Genomic DNA, 19679 nt, shown 5'->3' on the forward strand with positions numbered 1-19679 from the left:
CATTGTAATTTTATCCTGTGTCTTAACTTTTATATATAGAAAGCGCCTTGGAGCATGATTTTCTTCACGGACGGGCGCTATATAAATTTTAACTTATTATTATTATTATTATTATTGTGTTTACTTGTTTCGTTGCTTATTAACTAGCATGAAGTGCAGCTCTTAAAAAAAATGGAGACGACTTTATATTTACAAACTGTTATGGTCTGTATATCCCTCTAAAATGTGTATCTAACAGAGCCTTTAAAACGGTGTAGACTGGACATACCACGTGCATAAATTAAGGTGTACTTTTGTTTTAAGTGGAAAGTTAGAACACATTTTACGTATTTCAACTTGTTATGTGTATAAATGTATGTTCAGTAATAACCTGGGTGTTAGTGTGCTTACAATAATAATGTAAAGCACTTTGATCGTAGTTGAAAGTGCTATATAAGAAACCCTTGTTAACTATTAGTATTACTATACGTGTAAGGGTACAATTAAGGAGACACGTTATCGTAATTTCTTTGCACGATGGGAGACATCGGTCATTAGGGCAGCCCCCTTTAGAGGCAAAATGTTATCGTCGCAGTTAGATTGTATTTGTTGCTCGTGGTCTAGCTAGTAAACATACCGAAATTCGTGGAAAAGGACAAGGGAATATTGGGTTAGGGCACATTTAAGTTTGAAAAATTTTGTGCACAAGTCTATGGGGATGTCTCCCAAATGTCCAATCCCAGGTAAGCATTATTATTATAATTATTATTATTATTAAAATACTTCATACGTAAAGTAAGCTATCCTAATTTTATTATTATTGAAATACTTCATACGTAAAGTAAGCTATCCTCATTAAACAATTATTGTAAATTGCAATTTAGAAATTAATAATAGGAGCAATATTTTTCTACACCCTTGTTTGGTCACATCACACGCCCAGAAAAGAAAACTACGTTGTAAGTTTTAAAAAAATCGCTCTTGGGGTAAGGAATCAAACGCAATCGAGATTTATCAAATGCTGCTGGGCCTTCGTCTGGGAAGAAACCTGTAGCATAAAATTGCATACAATTTATTTGCGAAAACGCAGTTGTGGTCCAGGGTTGAACAAGGGTACAGATAAAACAAGTCTCAAGCTGCCACCCAGTAAGTAAATTCCCATAGACACCAGTGATAAATTCCCATGCTTCAAAACTCTGTTTGAAGTGCTTAAAATTGTCGCATAACTGCAGGTGTTTAGGCTGCAGAGTAAAACAATGATCAACATGTCGTCTTTCATTCTCCTTTCAGTTTTGGTGGGTTGACCAATAACTAGTTGGAGAAATTCTTACCCAAAGAAGACCAACCCTAAAACGAATGTTTTTCCCAAACTGGAAAAGTCGCCATTTTGAAAAAGGATCCCGCCACAACATGGCTTCACAAATGTATGGCGCCACTTTCAGACCCAATTGCATCCAAAATGCTCAGAATTGGAAGCCCCACCCTGGCCAGAGGCGCAGTACTATATGTCTTCAAGCCCCCAATTTCATTGCTCTCAGAATAATATAGAATAATTTGAATTAATAACATTTATTCATGAGCTTCGTGGACTGATTTGCGGTCGATCCACTGGGTTGCAATTTGTTCACGGAACTGTAAGTTGAATCATGTCAAGATAACAGGGCGCCCTCAAATGACTCATCACTATACATGTAGAGGGCGCCAACTTTATTTTCTGTTCGCTCGGACCAACCGCTCAACAATTCCCACAGACACTAGTGCTAAAATTCCATACTTTTTAAAAATACTCAGAACTCTCACAGGTATCCAAGCTGCACATAAAAATGATAATCAACATGTCATCTTTGATTTTCTTTCATTTTTTTGGTGGGTTGACCATTGACTTTTCGAGTAATTCTCACTCAAAGAAGATGACCCCTATTTTTCCCAAAGCCGAAAAGAGGTCATCTTGATAAAAGATCCCTCCACAACATGGCAAAATAGTGCCACTTTCGAACCAAATTGCATCCATAATGCTCAGAATCGGAAGCCCCGAGTCCGGGCCAGAGGTTTATCGCCATATCTCCCCCCCCCCCCCCCAACCAACCGCCTCCCCAACTAACTTTGGAAGCGAAAAGCCAATTCGTGAACTTGTTCACAGTCGGTGGATTCTGTACTCGCAAAAGCGAAAGAAAAAAGCAAAGAATGAATTTGTTGAGGTCACCATTATTGTGGATTCGTCACAGATCACTGGTCCTAAACTCTTTTCAGTCGCTTTGTAATGTGTCAACAGTGTTGGTGCAAAGCCTACTTTTACAAACGTTATACAAACGCTTGTACCGAAAGTAGCCGTCTGGACTGCTTTTTTTTTTTAATTGCACGGCTGCAGCATGGATTTTTAGTCGTGTAACTTGTCTTCTTTCCTATTGCGCTATTTTTTCGTCATATACTACGCATGGGGTGTAGCAGAACGCAAACCCCCTGCGTCTGGAATGGAGGCTACATGTAAGCGACGTTTTTTAGTTGGAGTTGTTTCGCCATGTATTAAAAGTTGTGCTTCCTGTACAATAACGGTCGTATTTTACTGGCAGGCTGCTGGGGTTCCATCAAAATCGGGGCGTCACTTTGACCCGTGACATCAAACAAGAACTTCAAATCCACACTGTCGCGCAAGTAGTTCAGGAAGTGTTTTAAACTCGGCAGGAGAATCATTGACTTATCATAAATACCAGCCCGTCGGAAACAAGATGAAGGGTCGAACCCAGTTACTGGTGCTTCATGTACTAGCCACATTGCTGGTTCTTCTTATTTATGCTACGTTGGCATCAGCCACACAAGGTAGGCCGATATAATGTCGATTGGTAGTGGAAATCCATAAATTAGTCTTGAATCCATAACCCTCAATCTCAATAGTACTTACATTTACAAAAAGAGTCATACGGACTGGAAACGGGGAACCAACAACTAAGAGACAATGTGTCACAGTGACATTATTGGAATCATGAAAATGCAGGAGAAACGGATATGTTATCGCCCATGAGATTTTCAACAATCTCGGCGATAATTCCTATAGGCCTATTTTAGCTGATTTAAAGTATGAGTTGTTTGCTTGCTTGTCGTCTTCAGTCACTTTGTAATGACCGTTCTATTTGCTCGAAATATTTAGTGATTAAGTACATGTATTTGTTTCTATCCACCGTGCGTTGGCTTAATGACACACCCTGTGGTGATTATGGAGCGCTGTTCCGTTTTTGTTTATAATAAAAAAAAATAGGCCCAACAGTTTTGTTTCTCACTTTATTTTTTTTAAGTACAGTATGTAGGCCTATATACTTTTAAAAATAACATTCCTGGAATACTGTAGTTTTCTAGTTACACCGGATGCCCGAATCGTGTACACACAAAACAGCTCTCTATTTTTCGAGTTATTTCCTCAAAAGGTTATAGTCCGATGAAAGGGTTAAGCCTCGTGAGTTGTGACCCTATTGCTTCACAGGAATTGCAGCGGTTATATTGTTATTATTCACCAATGCATAAAGTAAAACGAGTGAATTTGACTTTCGGTTCACGCAGACAATGTGATATCAACAGCGTTTTTCAATATTTCACAGTGTGTACGTACATAGTGAATCTAAGTGAATCTGACGTCAGTATCATGTCTGTGCTACGTTTTGTCAAATAAAGCTGATTTCAGTTCATGCTGAGTGTAGTTTGCTTGGGGGGGGGTATCGGTACTGATGAGGAGATCATCGGAAGTTAATAAAGAAATCTTCCCAGCAATGATCAGTTCTTAAGGATCGCCTTCTGTGGCCCAAATAAACCCAGTGAAGCCTGTAGACTGGCGAGCTCTAATGTCTAGCCACTTTTTCCACAATTTTTTGTTTTCTGTCGGGTTCGTGCCAGAACCATTGTCCTGAAACCGAAAGAAAAACTGGAATATATGTTTGGACAGGATACCCCCGTAAACAAATCTGTGAAAGAGAGTTAACCCCACGAGTATTTGTGACACTAAAAAAAGGATTGTGCATGGCTATTGGGAATGTTAAGAGCCATGATGGGATATGTACTACACAGCAATGACAGTGGTGTTGTCGTCTTTACCTCACAATTGAGGCCAAATCCAGTGAGGATTTGCACAAGTTTGTGCATTTTAAGGCCTTCTTTTTAAATATATTTTTGAAGAAGTCATGCCATAACAGCACATTTTGTAAATGCAATTTGTATTTGTTCTGTTACTTGTCAGTAAAATCGGATCACGTGAATGTAATTGGATTCACTGGATTTTTGTGCACACAATTTAAAGTAATATAATTATATCAATGCCCTTACCTGCACTCTTAAAAATTCCCGTGTCAAATTCAAACAAATACGCTTCTAGATCAAAATGACAATATTTTGTGTAAATTGACACTATTATTTGTCACAATGACAATTTCAAAATAGCCTGGAAAAGTGACTAAGATACGAGTGGTGCCATTACGACTTCGAAAAGAGTCGGATCGAATCTAAACCAAAACCTTTAAGAGTTTGCTTTCCCTACGGCAGTGTGGTGCAACTCTTACTTCGTCCCGTTAGACTGACATGAATTTAACATCAGCTTTGTTTCCTGCACCCCAGATAGCGGTACACCACCAACGACTACCAGTACTGAACGATTGACGACAACACAAGAAGCGATGGCCTCGACCAAAGAGCCTCCCGTTTCAACAGCAACGACACCATTGAATTCAGAATCAATGACAACCACAATTCAATCGAATGTAACCATCCCTATGCAGCCAGAGGCGCCTTCAACGACACCTGCACAGTCCACGACTGGTCTAACAAATACCACCCAAAACTCTTCAGAATCACTGATGACCACAAACCAACCCAATGTAACCAACCCTATGCCGCCTACAACAGCGCCTGAGCCTCCACCAATGACACCTGCACAGTTCACGACTGATCTAACAAATACCACCCAAAACTCTTCAGAATCACTGATGACCACAAACCAACCCAATGCAACCAACCCTATGCCGCCTACAACAGCGCCTGAGCCTCCACCAATGACACCTGCACAGTTCACGACTGATCTAACAAATACCACCCAAAACTCTTCAGAAACACTGATGACCACAAACCAACCCAATGCAAGCAACCCTTTGCCGCCTACAACAGCGCCTGAGCCTCCTCCAACGACACCTGCACAGTCCACGACTGGTTTAACAAATACCACCCAAAACTCTTCAGAAACACTGATGACCACAAACCAACCCAATGTAACCGCCCCTATGCCGCCTACAACATCGCCTGAGCCTCCTCCAACGACACCTGCAGAAGCGAAAGTAACCACCGCTATGCCCCAGAGTACATCATCTCCTGAAAGCCCAGGTAATTCTTTAAAGTAAACCCTAAAATAGTTTCCCTAATTCCCTTTTTGATTTTGCATCGAAGTTAACACGCTACCGGCGAGATACAAAATCTTTGATTGCTTGCAATGTGTCAAACTACTTTTATCTAATTCTTTCGGATTTGGGGTGTTTTTTTTTGGCAGACTCGACTAAACCTTTTGTTTTTGAAAACAACATTTTTCAACGCAAGCTTGCATCTCACCGCACGCTCGCTTAAAAGCAGTATACCTGGTCACATATAATGTAGTATCACACCTTTTCACTCTACAGGTTTATCGGGAGGCGCCATAGCTGCGATAGTTCTCTCAGTACTGCTCATCGTGTTGGTCTTGGTTGTTGGTGGCGTCCTATGGCGACGCAAGCATGCACGCCCGGACGACTTGACCATGCCCCTTGCTGAAGAGTGGACCACGCCAGATGGGTTTGAGTCTCGTTACCAGCCAGATGCAGATGAGAACCGACCTCTTGTTGAGGGTGATATAACCTGTTCTCTTACGGACGCAACTGCTGTGTAAATTAAAAATATCGCGAGTCACGACCACGCCAATAGAAAATAATATACCATACCGTACTGTTTCAATGAAGTACTCTTGAAATGTTTAGGTTTAATTAATACATACTTCAAGTGATAAATACAGACAACTTGTAGACTATACCTGGTCTTGTACTTGCAGTCTACCTATAGTCTTCACGGGAAAAAAAACACAAAATAATACATTTATAGAGTGGCAATGCCCTGTGCATATTTCAATCAGTCTCAGTCCAACGTGCACGTTTCGAGCTAGACGACTGCACCTTTGGCCACGGGTTTCACACCTGATCCTTAATATTGGACAGTTTGCGAACGGGATGCAATTCTTCGAGTTGCTCATTTTATAGTCATTCACTTTTGGAGAATCATATTTGAAAAGATTATGTCTGGTTTCTGAGCCCCTCTCTGAGTGACTCTCGAAACCACGTGCACAAAAATTGGCCAATCATGATCCCACAAACCCGTGAGCGAAGAGGTATGGTCGTGATGTCATGCTGACGTCATCCTGATATAGTTTTGAATAGGTGTGAACCATCAGTGGGGTACTGTTTCATATTAAAAGGCACTGATGTATTGGGCCTCTGCTCTCCTCTGTATGAAGTGCTCTGTACCTGAAACAGTATACTTGGATTTAGAGTGAAAATCTCGGGGCCTAAAGGGCATGTACATAAAATAAACAAACCTTTCTACATTTTTCAAAAGTTCTGTATCAAAAATGGAAGGAATGAAGCCCATAAAAACAAACGTATAGTTAGATGTGCACATTTTATAAAAATGCTATCGGATTCAGTTATTATATATTGTAGATAAACTTCTATTCAAAGCTCTGGCAGCTCTATTGTCATGTGTGGTGAATAATGTTTACATGTTTCGTATCTGTGCCTACTTATATTATTGATCAATTAACTAGCATGAAATGCATGCGCAGCTGTAAAAAAAAAAATGGAGACGACTGTACATTTACAAACTGTTATGGTCTATATTCCTCTAAAATGTGTATCAAGCAGAGCCTTTTTTTAAATACGGTGTAGACATACCACGTGCATACATTAATGTGTACATTTTAAGTGGAATTTAAAACACATTTTCCGTATTTCAAATTTAAATGTGTATAAATGTCTGTTCAGTAATGAACTGGGTATTCGTGTACTTACAATAATTTATACGTAAGTAAGCTGTGCTCATTAAACAATAATTGTAAATTGCAATTTAGAAATTTATAATAGAAGCAATATTTTTTCTACACCCTTGTTTGGTCACATCACACGCGCAGAAAAGAAAGGTACGCTGTACATGTAAGTTGAAAAAAAAATCGCTCTTGGGGTAAGGAACCGAATGCGCATAGAGATTGATCAAATCCATGACCTGCTGTACCACCAAATCATTTCAATCTTCGTCTGGGAAAAACATCCGTAGTATAAAGTTGCATACAATTTATTTGCGACAATCCAATTTGTGGTTCAGGACTGAACAAGTGTACAGATAAAAAAAGTCTGAAAGGTGCAACCCAGTAAATAAATTCCCATAGACACCAGTGATAAATTGCCATACTTCAAAATTCCTTTTAAAATACTTAGAACTCTCACATAACTGCAGGTGTTCAGGCTGCACAGAAAAACGATGATCAACATGTCGTCTTTTATTTTCCTTTCAATTTTGGTGGGTTGACCATTAACTTGTTGGATAACACCAACCCTAAAACGAATGATATTTCCCAAACTGGAAAAGTCGCCATTTGGAAAAAGGATCCCTCCACAACATGGCCCCACAAATGACGCCACTTTTGAACCCAATCGCATCCAAAATGCTCAGAATTTGAAGCCGCACCCAGGCCTGGCCAGAGGTGCAGCACCATATATATTCAAGCCCCCAATTCCATTGCTCCCAGATTAATATAGAATAATTTGAATTATTATTCATGCGCTCCGCGGACGGATGTGTGGCCGGGAGCTGTTGAAACATGTCAAGATCACAGGGCGCCCCCATGACGCATTACTTATGTAGAGGGCGCCAGATATATTTTCTGTTCACTCGGACCCACAACCCTTGCAGGGTCGGTCAGTACAAGTTACAACGAGCGAATCTATTCTGTGTTGTATTATTTTGTAACTAAGTGCTCTTCTGAAGTATTCATGTTTTTCCTCTTGTTCACGATTAATAGGTGTCAGTGGAAAAGGGATTTCTTTTTTGACACAGTCCACTAAATTTCGGTCTTCTAAAAATAAAATGTTATTTTAATCATTTTTATTTTAGGCGAGAAAATTTAATCTTATTTCATCTGTTACTTATCCCTGCCCAAGATTTTGTGCGAGGTCGATTTGGATTTTTATTCTGAAATTCTGTGTTCTGTGCATGTGCTGTTCGACTTTAATCATATGAAGGGCGCCATCAAGCGAGCCGATGCAGTAACCGCGGGAAGCTGAAGTGAAGTCGCGGTGCTGGTTACGGATGGTGAGCAACCCATTTCCTTAATTAAATCCTGTTTTGAGGTTTATTGTTAACTGTACAGTCTGTGATATTTGTAATCGTTAATTACTCCTTATAAATCATACTGTTTTGAATCCATAGATATTATAATTTCTAGTGTTTGGGCTAGGCATTCAAAGCAGGTCACGCCACACGAGGTGTCCGAAATAGGAGTCTTGCCACTGCGATGCACCCATTGATCTCCATATACATATGTATTATACAGCTCTATGATATACACACATATCACATGGAGGGCTATGTGACCATACATGTACACGTTCGACACTTGTGCGTTATTTTATGCCTAGTTGAAGCTTCATCACTATGACGATTTTGGATGTTTAATAGTTGTCCTTGTAATGTTAATGATATATCCTGGTATATTTTGTATTTTCCAGAACAATCACGGACGACCCATAAGCAATGTACATGACGTACCGAAGGTTGGGAGACTTGAACAAAGAGTTTCTGCATCCATGCTGTCTAACTTCACACCAGTGCACTGAATATAATGATAATATGGGTCCATGCATTAACCCGCTGTGGGCAGATCAGTCTCTCCACCAGCCCATTTTGTCAGGATTGTGCCTTTTTGAGAGGAAAATAAACCAGAACTCAAGTCTGCCAGTGCTTTATCCGAGCACACAACCCGAGGACTCCGTAGTCAGTCCTTTTCTTTACATGAACATGTATACTGTGTCATGTTCTGTATCATCTCCCTTAATCAATGCCCAATGGTGAATTGAGTTGTTTAAAGTTCAACCCTATTTTCCTAAATCCCCTCTCATACTGTGTTTTTTTGTAACAAATGTTCTGATCAGATGAAGCATTTCTTCTCTGTGTATTTATATGTGAAGGTTATTTATTTCTCCTTTAGCCTATATTTCTGTTCCAATACTCGGTATAAGAAAGCTAACAAAAATTAAACTAGTTCCCCTCAAAATGGGGAAGGTTGGAAAAGCGAGATATTGTTGAGGCTTGAGCACAGTGTTGTAAAATACCGGGGGCACGGGGGATGTCCGTGCCTTCCTCTCCCCCTCCTCCCCACCCGTACCCCCACCCCACCTCACCATTTAAAATATTAAATTCAACACTTGCCTTCAGTGCCCCCCTGAAAAAAATATGCACCCTCAGGTGCCCCCCCCCCCTCCCCAGAAGTTGAACCTATATGACGCCCTGCTTGAGCATCGGTGTCACTGCACATCCACGCCTCATCAGGTACTAGGGTAGTTCCCCTGCGGGGTAGAGGCGGGGGTTCGTCGTCATGATACAGTAGCACTGGACCAGTTGAGTCGACCACGCAGTACGGATCGCAACACTGCAAGCACGGATCGCGGAGCGTAGATTTTTTCAAAAAGACACGAGATGGTGCACGGTTTTGTAGGAAAAAAGGCAGACAACGTTGCGGCACACAGGGACCGAGGCACTTTTGGAGGAAGGGGCTCATTTTCCTGAACACTCAGTTGTTTTTTAACAATAAAAAAGGGGCAGTCTTGTGTTCCCCTAATTCTGAGATTATGAGGGGAGGGGGCACACGGGGAGAGGCTTCCAGCGGGAGGGGCGGAGTTGGTGGGGGCGGGCCCCCATTTCCCCCTTTATACACAACTGCCCATACAACGCCTACTTTCCGTAAAACAAAATGCATGTAGTGATAACCTTTTCAGGACTCGGGGAAAAGTACCAGGCACATTTTATATTCCGTGTTGCCTGAAATGTTTGGTATGATATATCATGTGGTATCATTGGATTCATTGGACAGCTGGCAATGCATGGAGTACCAGAGACCTGGAGGATCAGACCATCAGACACACTCGAGACAACTTTCCTGCCTGAAGTACACCGGCAAATGGGTTCTAAACACCGCGAATTACAGCTGCTAATTGGCCATACAAGCAGCGTCAATATTGTCCTACTATAGAGATGGGGATGGGGGCTTGTCCATTTTGGTTCCTAGGCTGTGCAACACTCGCCAACCGAGTAGGAGAGGGAACAGCAGACTATCGATGAGGAGCCAAAGAGCGAATGAAAAATCAGCTTGATAGCTCCATGCATCCCGCGCGGGAACTTAATGGGACGGCACACAGAAAGGCTGTTTTCTCTTTTCAGCCCAGGAGATGGGCTTGATGCTGTATCTGTGACAGTAACACTCTAGCTTTGATAAAAAGCCAATTTGCGCTCTTGAGCTGTTCTCGACTCGACACACCGAGTATGGTTTGGCTAGAGCTTTCTTTCCCAGCGCGTGGCCGTGGACCAATACGCGGGGGGCAACGGAGCAATGCCGGCCGACCCCCCATCAGACATGAGTGGCCTTTCCGCTCCGTCACTAAGGGTTGGATGGGGATTAAATGAAAGAGAAATTGGAATGACAAACATTGGTGTTAGGCCAATTTGCTTTGAATTAAGGCCGGTGAAAGCGTGCACTTAACGCCCTCAACGTTTGTTGGTGTTCCGTTTTCACGACTCATCCTTAACAATAAACTGCAAGTTTGGAAACCTTTTTTTGTAATTTGGTTTAAGTATTGTGCCCTCGAATCCAGGTGCTTCTGTCATTTTAGACGTCTATTTTGTTTTTTTTGGCACTGAGTGACAAACTTCCTTTTCTTCTTGCACTATTTTGCCTCAGCAGTGATAGGGAAGGGATTGAGTTTGATTTTTGAAAGACCCATTAGAGTTCAAGTTAGGCCAATATAACACCTGTTAGGCCAATATAACACCTATCCTCGCATTTTCTCTTTGCTTGATGTACATAATTTTCAAGGCGATTGACATCTTAGTTATTTTGCTTCATTACCCAAAACGATTTCATACAGCGGCAAGGCCTCGGACATTTGACTTTTTACATTGCTTTAGGAAAATAAAAGAGTGTACTAATTCTTCGATCCTTCAAAAACTGAAATTGTAACCGATTCCTTTCCTAAATGAAATAACTTGTCCGTCCCACTCCCCCTACAGCTTGCATAGTGAGAATAATTGCGGGCAAAACCGCAAGAAAAATATGAAAACATAGTTTTACTCAAACCCAGATTCTGAGAATCTGTGCGTGTCGATTGTTGCAGACACACGTAATAATTATGACAGGATGTTTATGACGCCCACGTTGACGTTGGTACACGAGGTAGGCGATATGTCCAATTGTTCGGTTGGAGTTCTGAATGCAACGAGTAGGTGTTCATCAACAGAGAAATTATATGCGAATGAGTGATACAATGAAATGCTGAGAGATAAGGGGACTGTGGGTTATCATAGTAACACATCTTATGCTGAGGGAACTTTCATAAAACTCTGACAAAGAGCCATTGAAGCAACACAAGAGATGAAGGATTGTCACGTTATTTCAGTGGAATTTTGATTTCAATAGGCAAGTTCTCAGTGGCTGATTGGGCATTCAGTGCCACTTGGGAAGGCTTTTTTTTTCAAACCACCGCGTACTTTAGTTTTTTAGTGGATTCTTATGTCTCAGTTTCAGGCCAAAGAATTTTGAGTCCGTCTGAGTTTGAAACTCACTGAAGCTTATTAATTGGGGAACAAAATTAACGTAGGTCACAAAGTCATTTTAAGGGAAATTTCAACCGTGTCTGTTCATTAGTTTTAGGAATTCTTTCCTGTGCATGCGATGCCGTGTCTTCCAGTTTATGACATTCAGAGTTTTATTTAGAGCCTAAGTTTGATTCTAAGCGACAAACACATCAAGGCGAGTAGAAAATAATTGCCAATATGCCGTTTGTAAGGCGTAATTATTCATTACATTTTGGCGGAGATGGGCGACGGTTGTAGGGTGTGACAATTTGTCCACCTCAGCGCGAGTCTGCAAGCCAAGCACCGGGCAGCCAGGGGGCATGTGAGTGGGTAACCGGCCGGCGAATTACCCGTCTTGACTCGATTGCGGATTTAGCTCCGAGCTATTGGCAAGGCAGGGCGGAGGAGAGAAAAGGAGGAAAAGCAAATTGCAGAGCGGGCAGATCTTGCCAGCCGGCCGTGCAATGCCATGATAGCCCGGCGTCGATGTTACCAGCCACTCTGGTAGTGATAAGGCTGCCGTAATCACTGTGTTACAGATACGCCCGGATTAATCAATTTGCTTAATTAACGGCCGGCTCCCTTACTCTTCGGTGTCGTTTGAAAAAGGGGCGAGGGGATAATCCAATAATCGAGTAACACAGGCCACCGCGCTCCCCGATGCTCCAAGCTGTGGGACTGTTTTTCTTTTTCGTATCTTGCCAGTACTAGAGAGGGACTCCGGAGCAGATCAGCGAGCGAGGAGCTCAGAGTCTTGGCCTTGCTCTGGGGTGCAAAAGCCCGGTGTGAGTAAGTTCCTCGACCCGCTGAAATGGACCTACATGACCAATGAGGGTTTAATAGCCATCATGCTCAGCGGTGACCCAGAACTCTCCTATCGGGGTAATTCGATTTGGAGGAGTCGGTGAACTGTTCAGGTCTGCCTTGTTATCCGGAGTTCTCCGGCACCGAGTGACTAAATTCACTTTGAGCGGGGAGAGCGGAACGGTCAGCTACCCCTGCCCGGCTCGCTCATCCGGCCTAAGTGCCCCGGCTAATAGCATTTTCCCCAACCACTTTTCCAATTTTAGCAGAAAGCATTGGTCCCTCCCTTCCTCAAGCCACGAAAAGTGTCATGAAACTTGTGGCGATATTCAAATCACTCTGGCTGAAATGCTAGCCAGCGGACGTCCCGACGACTCTTTAATAAGTGGCATATCAGCTTGCGATTTCTTCCGTTGTGTCATTGTGTTGCTTTCAGTTGATGAACCTGTTAAGAATTCGCGAACAAAAGAAAGATGTGTCCGTTACTTCGTCTTGCATTCACACGAGACTAAGCTGACGACAAGGGACTCTAGTTCAATGTCACGGTTGCCATAGTAACCAGATTCCCGGGAATTTGGTGACGTGGATGCTCGTTACACCAATGAAGAATAAGAGATAATGCTACAGACGCATGATTGCGTATAATGCGCGCAGGCATTGCCTTATACTACCTAACAGACTTTCAGCCAATCACGGCGAAGTTCAGCTAACTTTTTATTGGCATTCTGTGGAAGCTAGTCTCTCAATGGGTAAATTTTACATTTAAACAATATTTTATCTCTTCGATCTCTAAATGTTGGCTTAAATTTTGTTTTGATCGTTACAACTACCGCCAAAATTTGAAATTTGGAAAAGTTTCCAGAGTCTAATTAATTCAGCCGACGCTGTGTGTCAATATCTTAGGTCCCACAACAAATGCAAGATAAAGTGAAACAAAAACGAGCAAATCATTCCATCCAAATACTTGAAGTAGAACTAGTCTGAAACTCACCCTTAAATTGTGACAAATATTTCGTCTAGAAGATCAAGTTAGTCAATAATGTACCTAAGTGAATTTTGTGTCTCATTTTCTGTCCTGTTTTCGTGCCGTAGCTACGAGCGAAATAAAAATCACATTGGTATAGAGAGAGAAGAAAGTGAAGAAACAGTATTACCAACGTATAGGCTTAGACAGCTGGCCAGGTACTCAAACAACGGAGCGGACGCCAACGCGCAACGGGTGAGTTCCCCGCCTAAAACAGCGCTCACTCCTGTCTGTAATTTGTCGTTTCAGATGTCGTCATTATTAAAAGACCGTCAGGACCCGAGGAGCCAAGACACGGGCGAAGGAAATAGACGTGCAAGGTTCTTGCGAGGCTCATGACAAGAGAAGAAACGGCACCCCGCTGATTGCTATGAAAACACAACTGGGTATATAATCATTACAAATACGTCGGCCGGTCGTTTAGCTCCCAGTCATTTTGTTCATGGATACGGCCATCGAGCTTTAGCTGCGACCTAAATCGAATTAGCGCCCTACACGTGTTACCTGTTCGCTGGCATTTCTCTCAAATTGAGGGCTCGATGAGGCATACAGACTGATCCATTCTGGCGTGTATATGAATTCTCTCCTTCCCTCCCTCAATCCTCGACCTGAATTTGAAATAATAAATCGCCGGCATTTGGGGTGATTAGAGAATGGACGCGCCGAAAAATGAAGCGCGCATAATATCCATTAATTTTGGTCTCTTATCGACGCTTGCTATACGCAGAGAGAACATTTTATGCTGGGAAAAGCAGTAAATAACCCGCCATGCCCAACATTACTCCAGATCTGTACCGTACGTGTGCAGGTCTTTCTTTACCTTTTCCCGGCACGATTAAAATGTACACCATTCAAAACATATTGGATGGAAGTTCTGAGATTAGATTTAATCGAATCGTTAACACTCATTTATTGGCAACCTTGAAATCAGACTTGTACAATTTATTTAATAAAAATCCTGCGCACTGATATCCATTTCTTGAAGGTAAAAAAAATTGTGATGTTCAAATATTGGAGTAAAGATTTTTCTTCTTTGTCCGAAATGCTATGATAACATGGTTGAGCTCATGTCCACGTTCGTCTGAACATTGTAGACGTACAATGAGTCATGTAGGCCATTATTGAAGGTCTACATTTTCAATTTTGCCACTGAAATGTAATATAGTCCGCAAGCTTATCCCAAACCACATGGCCTGATATGATTTGGGACTACCAATTACTATAACGTGCATTTAGAAATTATCTTAAGGCTCACTTCTCGTTTTCCATGGTATCTTGAAAATCCTTCTTCCCCACATTATCCCTTGGTATGATTAACAGCCGAGCATATTCCAATCGGGCACTGGTGGTCCGCTTCTTCCAATCAATTAAGGTAAATGGTCCTTTTACGCCAGTAATTTCCAAAAGCACCAAACTCATCTATAAATACATGTCAACTTTTATGATGTACCTTTCGGACATTGTCGCCCTTCTGGCTTCGGGTGCTGATCGCACCGCCGATACCGCTGGACAGTTTGCCGTGAAATTACGCACCTATAATTACCATTGGAGCGGAAAGCCATGAATATTTATTTTCAAGCAGTACTAACACTGTACATTCATAATGTTATCATCTGACACAGAGCAGGGAAACATGGAATGGTGAATATTGAGTTATATGGAATAATATCCAGCCGAATGACGGAAGATGGTTCTGAAAAGTGTCGGCCCTTTTCACACCCGATTTAGTGTTTCTCTTAGTAGAAAATCAATCAGCACTATAGAGATTTATTAAATAAGTGTTACCAACCGGACAAACTCGGTTCAATATGTGCTGATGTTTACAGCTCTCATAGATCGGTAAGGTCGCCCAGATCGTAATGGCGACTCCGACATAGTCCCGATCGAACCTCGGTTGTCCAAACATGTCCCAGTGCTGTATTATAACTTCGTTAATTATCGCTTTGTAAAAAAGCGCGGCCTGTAAAATAAAGGCTTAATTAGCCGGCTGGTCGCGCGGTATATGCTGTGTAATGGTGTATTGATAATCGATCCCTGAGCCAGCAGGTTAATGACATTTCAGATGCAATTAAGGTAAGAGTCTTGCAAGTGGAAATCGATATCAATCAGATACTATTACACAAATAATGGCCCGGTAATAGTCATAACACGTGCTTGAGTAATCTACAAAATGTTTTAAAAATTTAGTTATTTCTAATTTTCGACACAGCTAACTGTCCAATCAGTCGTCTTTTCTAACGGGCCATAAAACAGCTATTTTTTTTTAATGATACTATATACATTGACTTTTAATGCCCCTTTCTTGTCTTTTGCTCCGATAGCCTATACTTCATGTGAATTATAACGTAAAAGTTAAATTTCCAAATTGAACGATTAAAACCAAATTTAACAACATGCATTATTAATAAATTATTATTAGCAAAATAAACACTTACAAAAACAACCCTTTTCCTCTTTGTAATAACCCTCCTCTATCTAAAGTGACGTTCATGTCAAAATATTAGTGAATTTCGGCAGGTGCAACCAATCAATCAGTACTTCTCATACACGGGGACTCTTTCCGAAAAGTTTGTGTTAAGAAACCACTGTTTGCTGTTGAGAACGGAGCCCTCTAGCGACAGTATGATTTGATTTTTTTTCTCACAAGATACCTCCCCCGGTAAACCCCAAGCCACGCCCATAAAGAGCAGGCAATATCACTTTAAAGCAAACTGAGGAAGGAATCTAATGGTGTTCAGGTGCTGTCTTTTCGTTGATGTATGATTCTCAAATGATGAATGGACATGTCAAGTCAACGGAAACATTATGATTTTGCGGTATGTCATTCTGTTCAGGAGGGGAATTTAGAGCACCAAGCTATGAACGATTGGCTGGACGTTTATAGTGCACCCAACTGGGTTTAAAATTCACACAACTTTGACGCTACGTTACTGTATTGTGAAACAAACCTACCAATATTCTACATCCGTCTAACTGGTGTATCTTTCAGAGATGAAAGCTACGGGGCTTTAAAACATACAAATTGATGCACATCTGATTTCACAGATTACATTTATTTTATTGTGTTCATGTGTTCTATCATATGAAAAGAAACACCAGAGAACTGACAAATTTCAACCCCAAACTGTCACGAATGTTCGCATCCGTCGCTTTCCAAATTAATTTTCAAAACTGATTACAGAAACTGCTGGCCTCAATTCCATCGTCTGGTCTGTAATCATTCCCGATCGACACAAAATGCTTCTGAATTTTCCCCTGACTGGGGCGAGCTCTGTCAATCTGCGAGCATATCGGTCCGGTAAATTGATCAGCGTCGGTACAAAATGTGGGTTACACACTGAATCATTCCGCCCCACAAAATATCCTCTGAATGGAGTTCCCCCATCGATCACAATGAAACGGAGAGGAAGCGTAGTGCAGCGGAAACTGCGCCGTTCAAGCCGTAGAAAATCTCCGCTAAATCAACAAGAGAGCTCGGCCGTTTTGGATGATTCAAGTCGAGAGAGAAATTAAGTATCTCTAGAGGTGTGCGTTTCACAGTCAGACAGTCTGCTTGGGTCAATTGGTTGCCTGTTTTATTGAATCGAAATGACTCCCACCGTAACTATTACGTTACGCTGGGGGCACCGGCCGGCAGTGTGGTCTGACCGGCGAGGCTCTCTCCATTAAACCGGCAAATCTAATAAACCAACGAACAGGAGTGTGTCTTGATTACAGCTATCATCAACATGGCTGTTCCAAACTGGAATGATTTGACCCCAAAATGGACGCAAATTTGATAGAAACTAACTGATGCGCGGAGACCACGGCGGTTCATATTAAGAACGATTGGAGTAAATTATGTCTTTGCCCTAAATGACAATCCAGGTTTTCTTTGATCAACCTGCGTGTTTTTTTCAGCAAGGTTATTCTTTTTAGGGTATAGATTTTAATACTAGTTCGCCTCTCCTAACAATCAGTGCCACTGTATACACGAGCAAGTGAGTTAATATCTTTCAGTGCTTTCCATGCCGTCTTACAGTTCGCATTATATCTACAAATTATGTGATTCGAAGCAAACTCAAAGCAAATTGTTGCTTTAAGAGTGATAAATTTAGATATACGTTTTCCTCAATTATGCTCAGAGAAGTTTTCCACAAAAAAATATTCTCAATATTGAGTTAAACATCACTTCTCCCTTGAATGATTATTTTTCTATGGTGTTTCCAATTATCGATACGCCCACATCAATGCAAAACCCAAACTCCTAGAATTATACGGAACCGCATAGGAAGACGTGATAAACAAGAAACCACGAGAGGGTTCAGTTCTTAGCATAGACGTTCCGTGCAACCTGCTAAATCGAAAGTAAATTCATGACTTGTTCTTATTAATAACTTTTTTTCATCGTGGGTTTGTGATTCTTATGCCAATCGATTCCTCCTCTTCCGTGTTTTGGTTGGAGATTAATGCCTACCCACAGAACGCCTACGCGCAGCAGTCAATGAGATGTTGTTTTTCCTTTCAAAATCTAGATTTTTTTCCGCAAGGTGCTTGGGGAAAAGCAGCACAAACTGAGCTGAGTTGATAGTGATATAGTCACAAAAAGTGTCGGGAAGTGACTATTTTTTTCTAGGCTATTCTTGGTAGGAGGTTGGCGGAGTCCAGTTTCTTTTCCCAAAGACTTTTTTCACGGTCGATGTTTGTATCCCCTCTCACCTAGAAAATTAATTGGAAATATTGAATTAGAATCAGATATTCCTTGTAGGTTTTGATTCCTGACTAAATCATCTGAAATAGATCGGAAAGGATGAAGATCGTTTTTGCAAACGAAACCGGAAAGAAAAGATAAACCAACCGACTATTTATTCACCCGTTCGATGGCGAAGACTGGGTTTCAGTTATTTACTTTTTGACAATTTGGGATCTTTTCATCTGCCAGTAACCCCAACTAAGTAGGTATTTCACACAAGTGGTACATTTATCCATCCAGCTCTTCAACCCAAATGATCGGTGCAAGACGCCTTTTATCCGTGTCTACCCTATGTCAAAAATAACAGCACGAAGAAAAACAATTCAGAATGTTTTTGATTAAATTCTTTATCTCATTTTGCCATCTTTGGAGCGTTGTTAAACAGAGTGTACGTATAGGCAGAAACTGAAACTGGATTAAAATATTCGAAAGGTGTGGAGGGCACGTAAAATGTCCTAATTCATTCCGCCCGACCTCTTCTTTGTGCAGATAGCGAAGCCATTTCCCGCCATGAAATGCCATCGCTTGCCAGCAGACGCCTCCTCGCCCCCAATCCTTCTGATTTAGCCCAAACCCCGCCGCAAATCCGAGTCCATTAGCGGAATGATTTTCGGCGGCCGTGACAGTATCGCGTCCCGGTGTATTTTCCCCAGCATCGGGGAATGTAATAATCCGCGTGTAAAAAGCTTTCTGATAAATGCAGTTTTACGCTCTGAGATGTTTAATGGCCCGTGGTAAGGACAGGAGTTACCGCGGCACTGACGATCCACACCTCCCAAGTCAACTCGGCGGTCACGAAGAAGTTTGACAAATTTCTATCAATAATTTTTGGTGTCGTTGATCGCTGCAGTGATTCGCACACAAATTCGCCCGCTGGATTTCAGAAGTAGACTCATCGTTGAGGGCGTGCGATGAAGTCATCAGTTACGAAATGAGGTTGTTTTGAAAGCGAGGTTACACTGGCAAGATTTGTCCTCAGTGGAAGCCTTCTCAGACGCTTGGTGGCAGCAGACGCACCGGTCATTTTCTATTGTTTGCGTCATTTGAACATGCACACAAAAATAGCCTAAACATGACGCAACCATTATTGAAAACATAGACATCTAACAAAAAAATTAAAAGAACCGCTGTGTTTGCTACCACCAATTGCCTCAAAAGTATCCAGTTTCTTACGAAATAACATATAGCCTCTCCACCAATTGAGTCTTTGTTTTGCATTTATTTTGCAAGCTATAGTGCATTCGGTCC

The 19679-nt window shown here is 41.7% G+C and overlaps 1 protein-coding gene and 1 long non-coding RNA gene across 2 annotated transcripts; both read left to right on the forward strand.

The window, feature by feature from the left end:
• Window positions 1-2533: 2533 nt before the first annotated feature.
• LOC119744854 (mucin-2-like) lies at window positions 2534-6558 on the forward strand. Its single transcript, XM_038221029.1, has 3 exons — window positions 2534-2796; window positions 4576-5334; window positions 5625-6558. The coding sequence occupies exons 1-3, from the start codon at window positions 2706-2708 to the stop codon at window positions 5867-5869; spliced, it is 1095 nt and encodes a 364-aa protein (XP_038076957.1). The 5' UTR covers window positions 2534-2705; the 3' UTR covers window positions 5870-6558.
• A 1525-nt stretch (window positions 6559-8083) lies between these two features.
• LOC119744628 lies at window positions 8084-9003 on the forward strand. Its single transcript, XR_005273581.1, has 2 exons — window positions 8084-8337; window positions 8754-9003. It is a non-coding gene; the product is annotated as an uncharacterized LOC119744628 (long non-coding RNA).
• Window positions 9004-19679: the final 10676 nt, after the last annotated feature.

Source organism: Patiria miniata, unplaced genomic scaffold, assembly GCF_015706575.1.
Source record: "Patiria miniata isolate m_02_andy unplaced genomic scaffold, ASM1570657v1 HiC_scaffold_7, whole genome shotgun sequence".
Taxonomy (NCBI): domain Eukaryota; kingdom Metazoa; phylum Echinodermata; class Asteroidea; order Valvatida; family Asterinidae; genus Patiria; species Patiria miniata.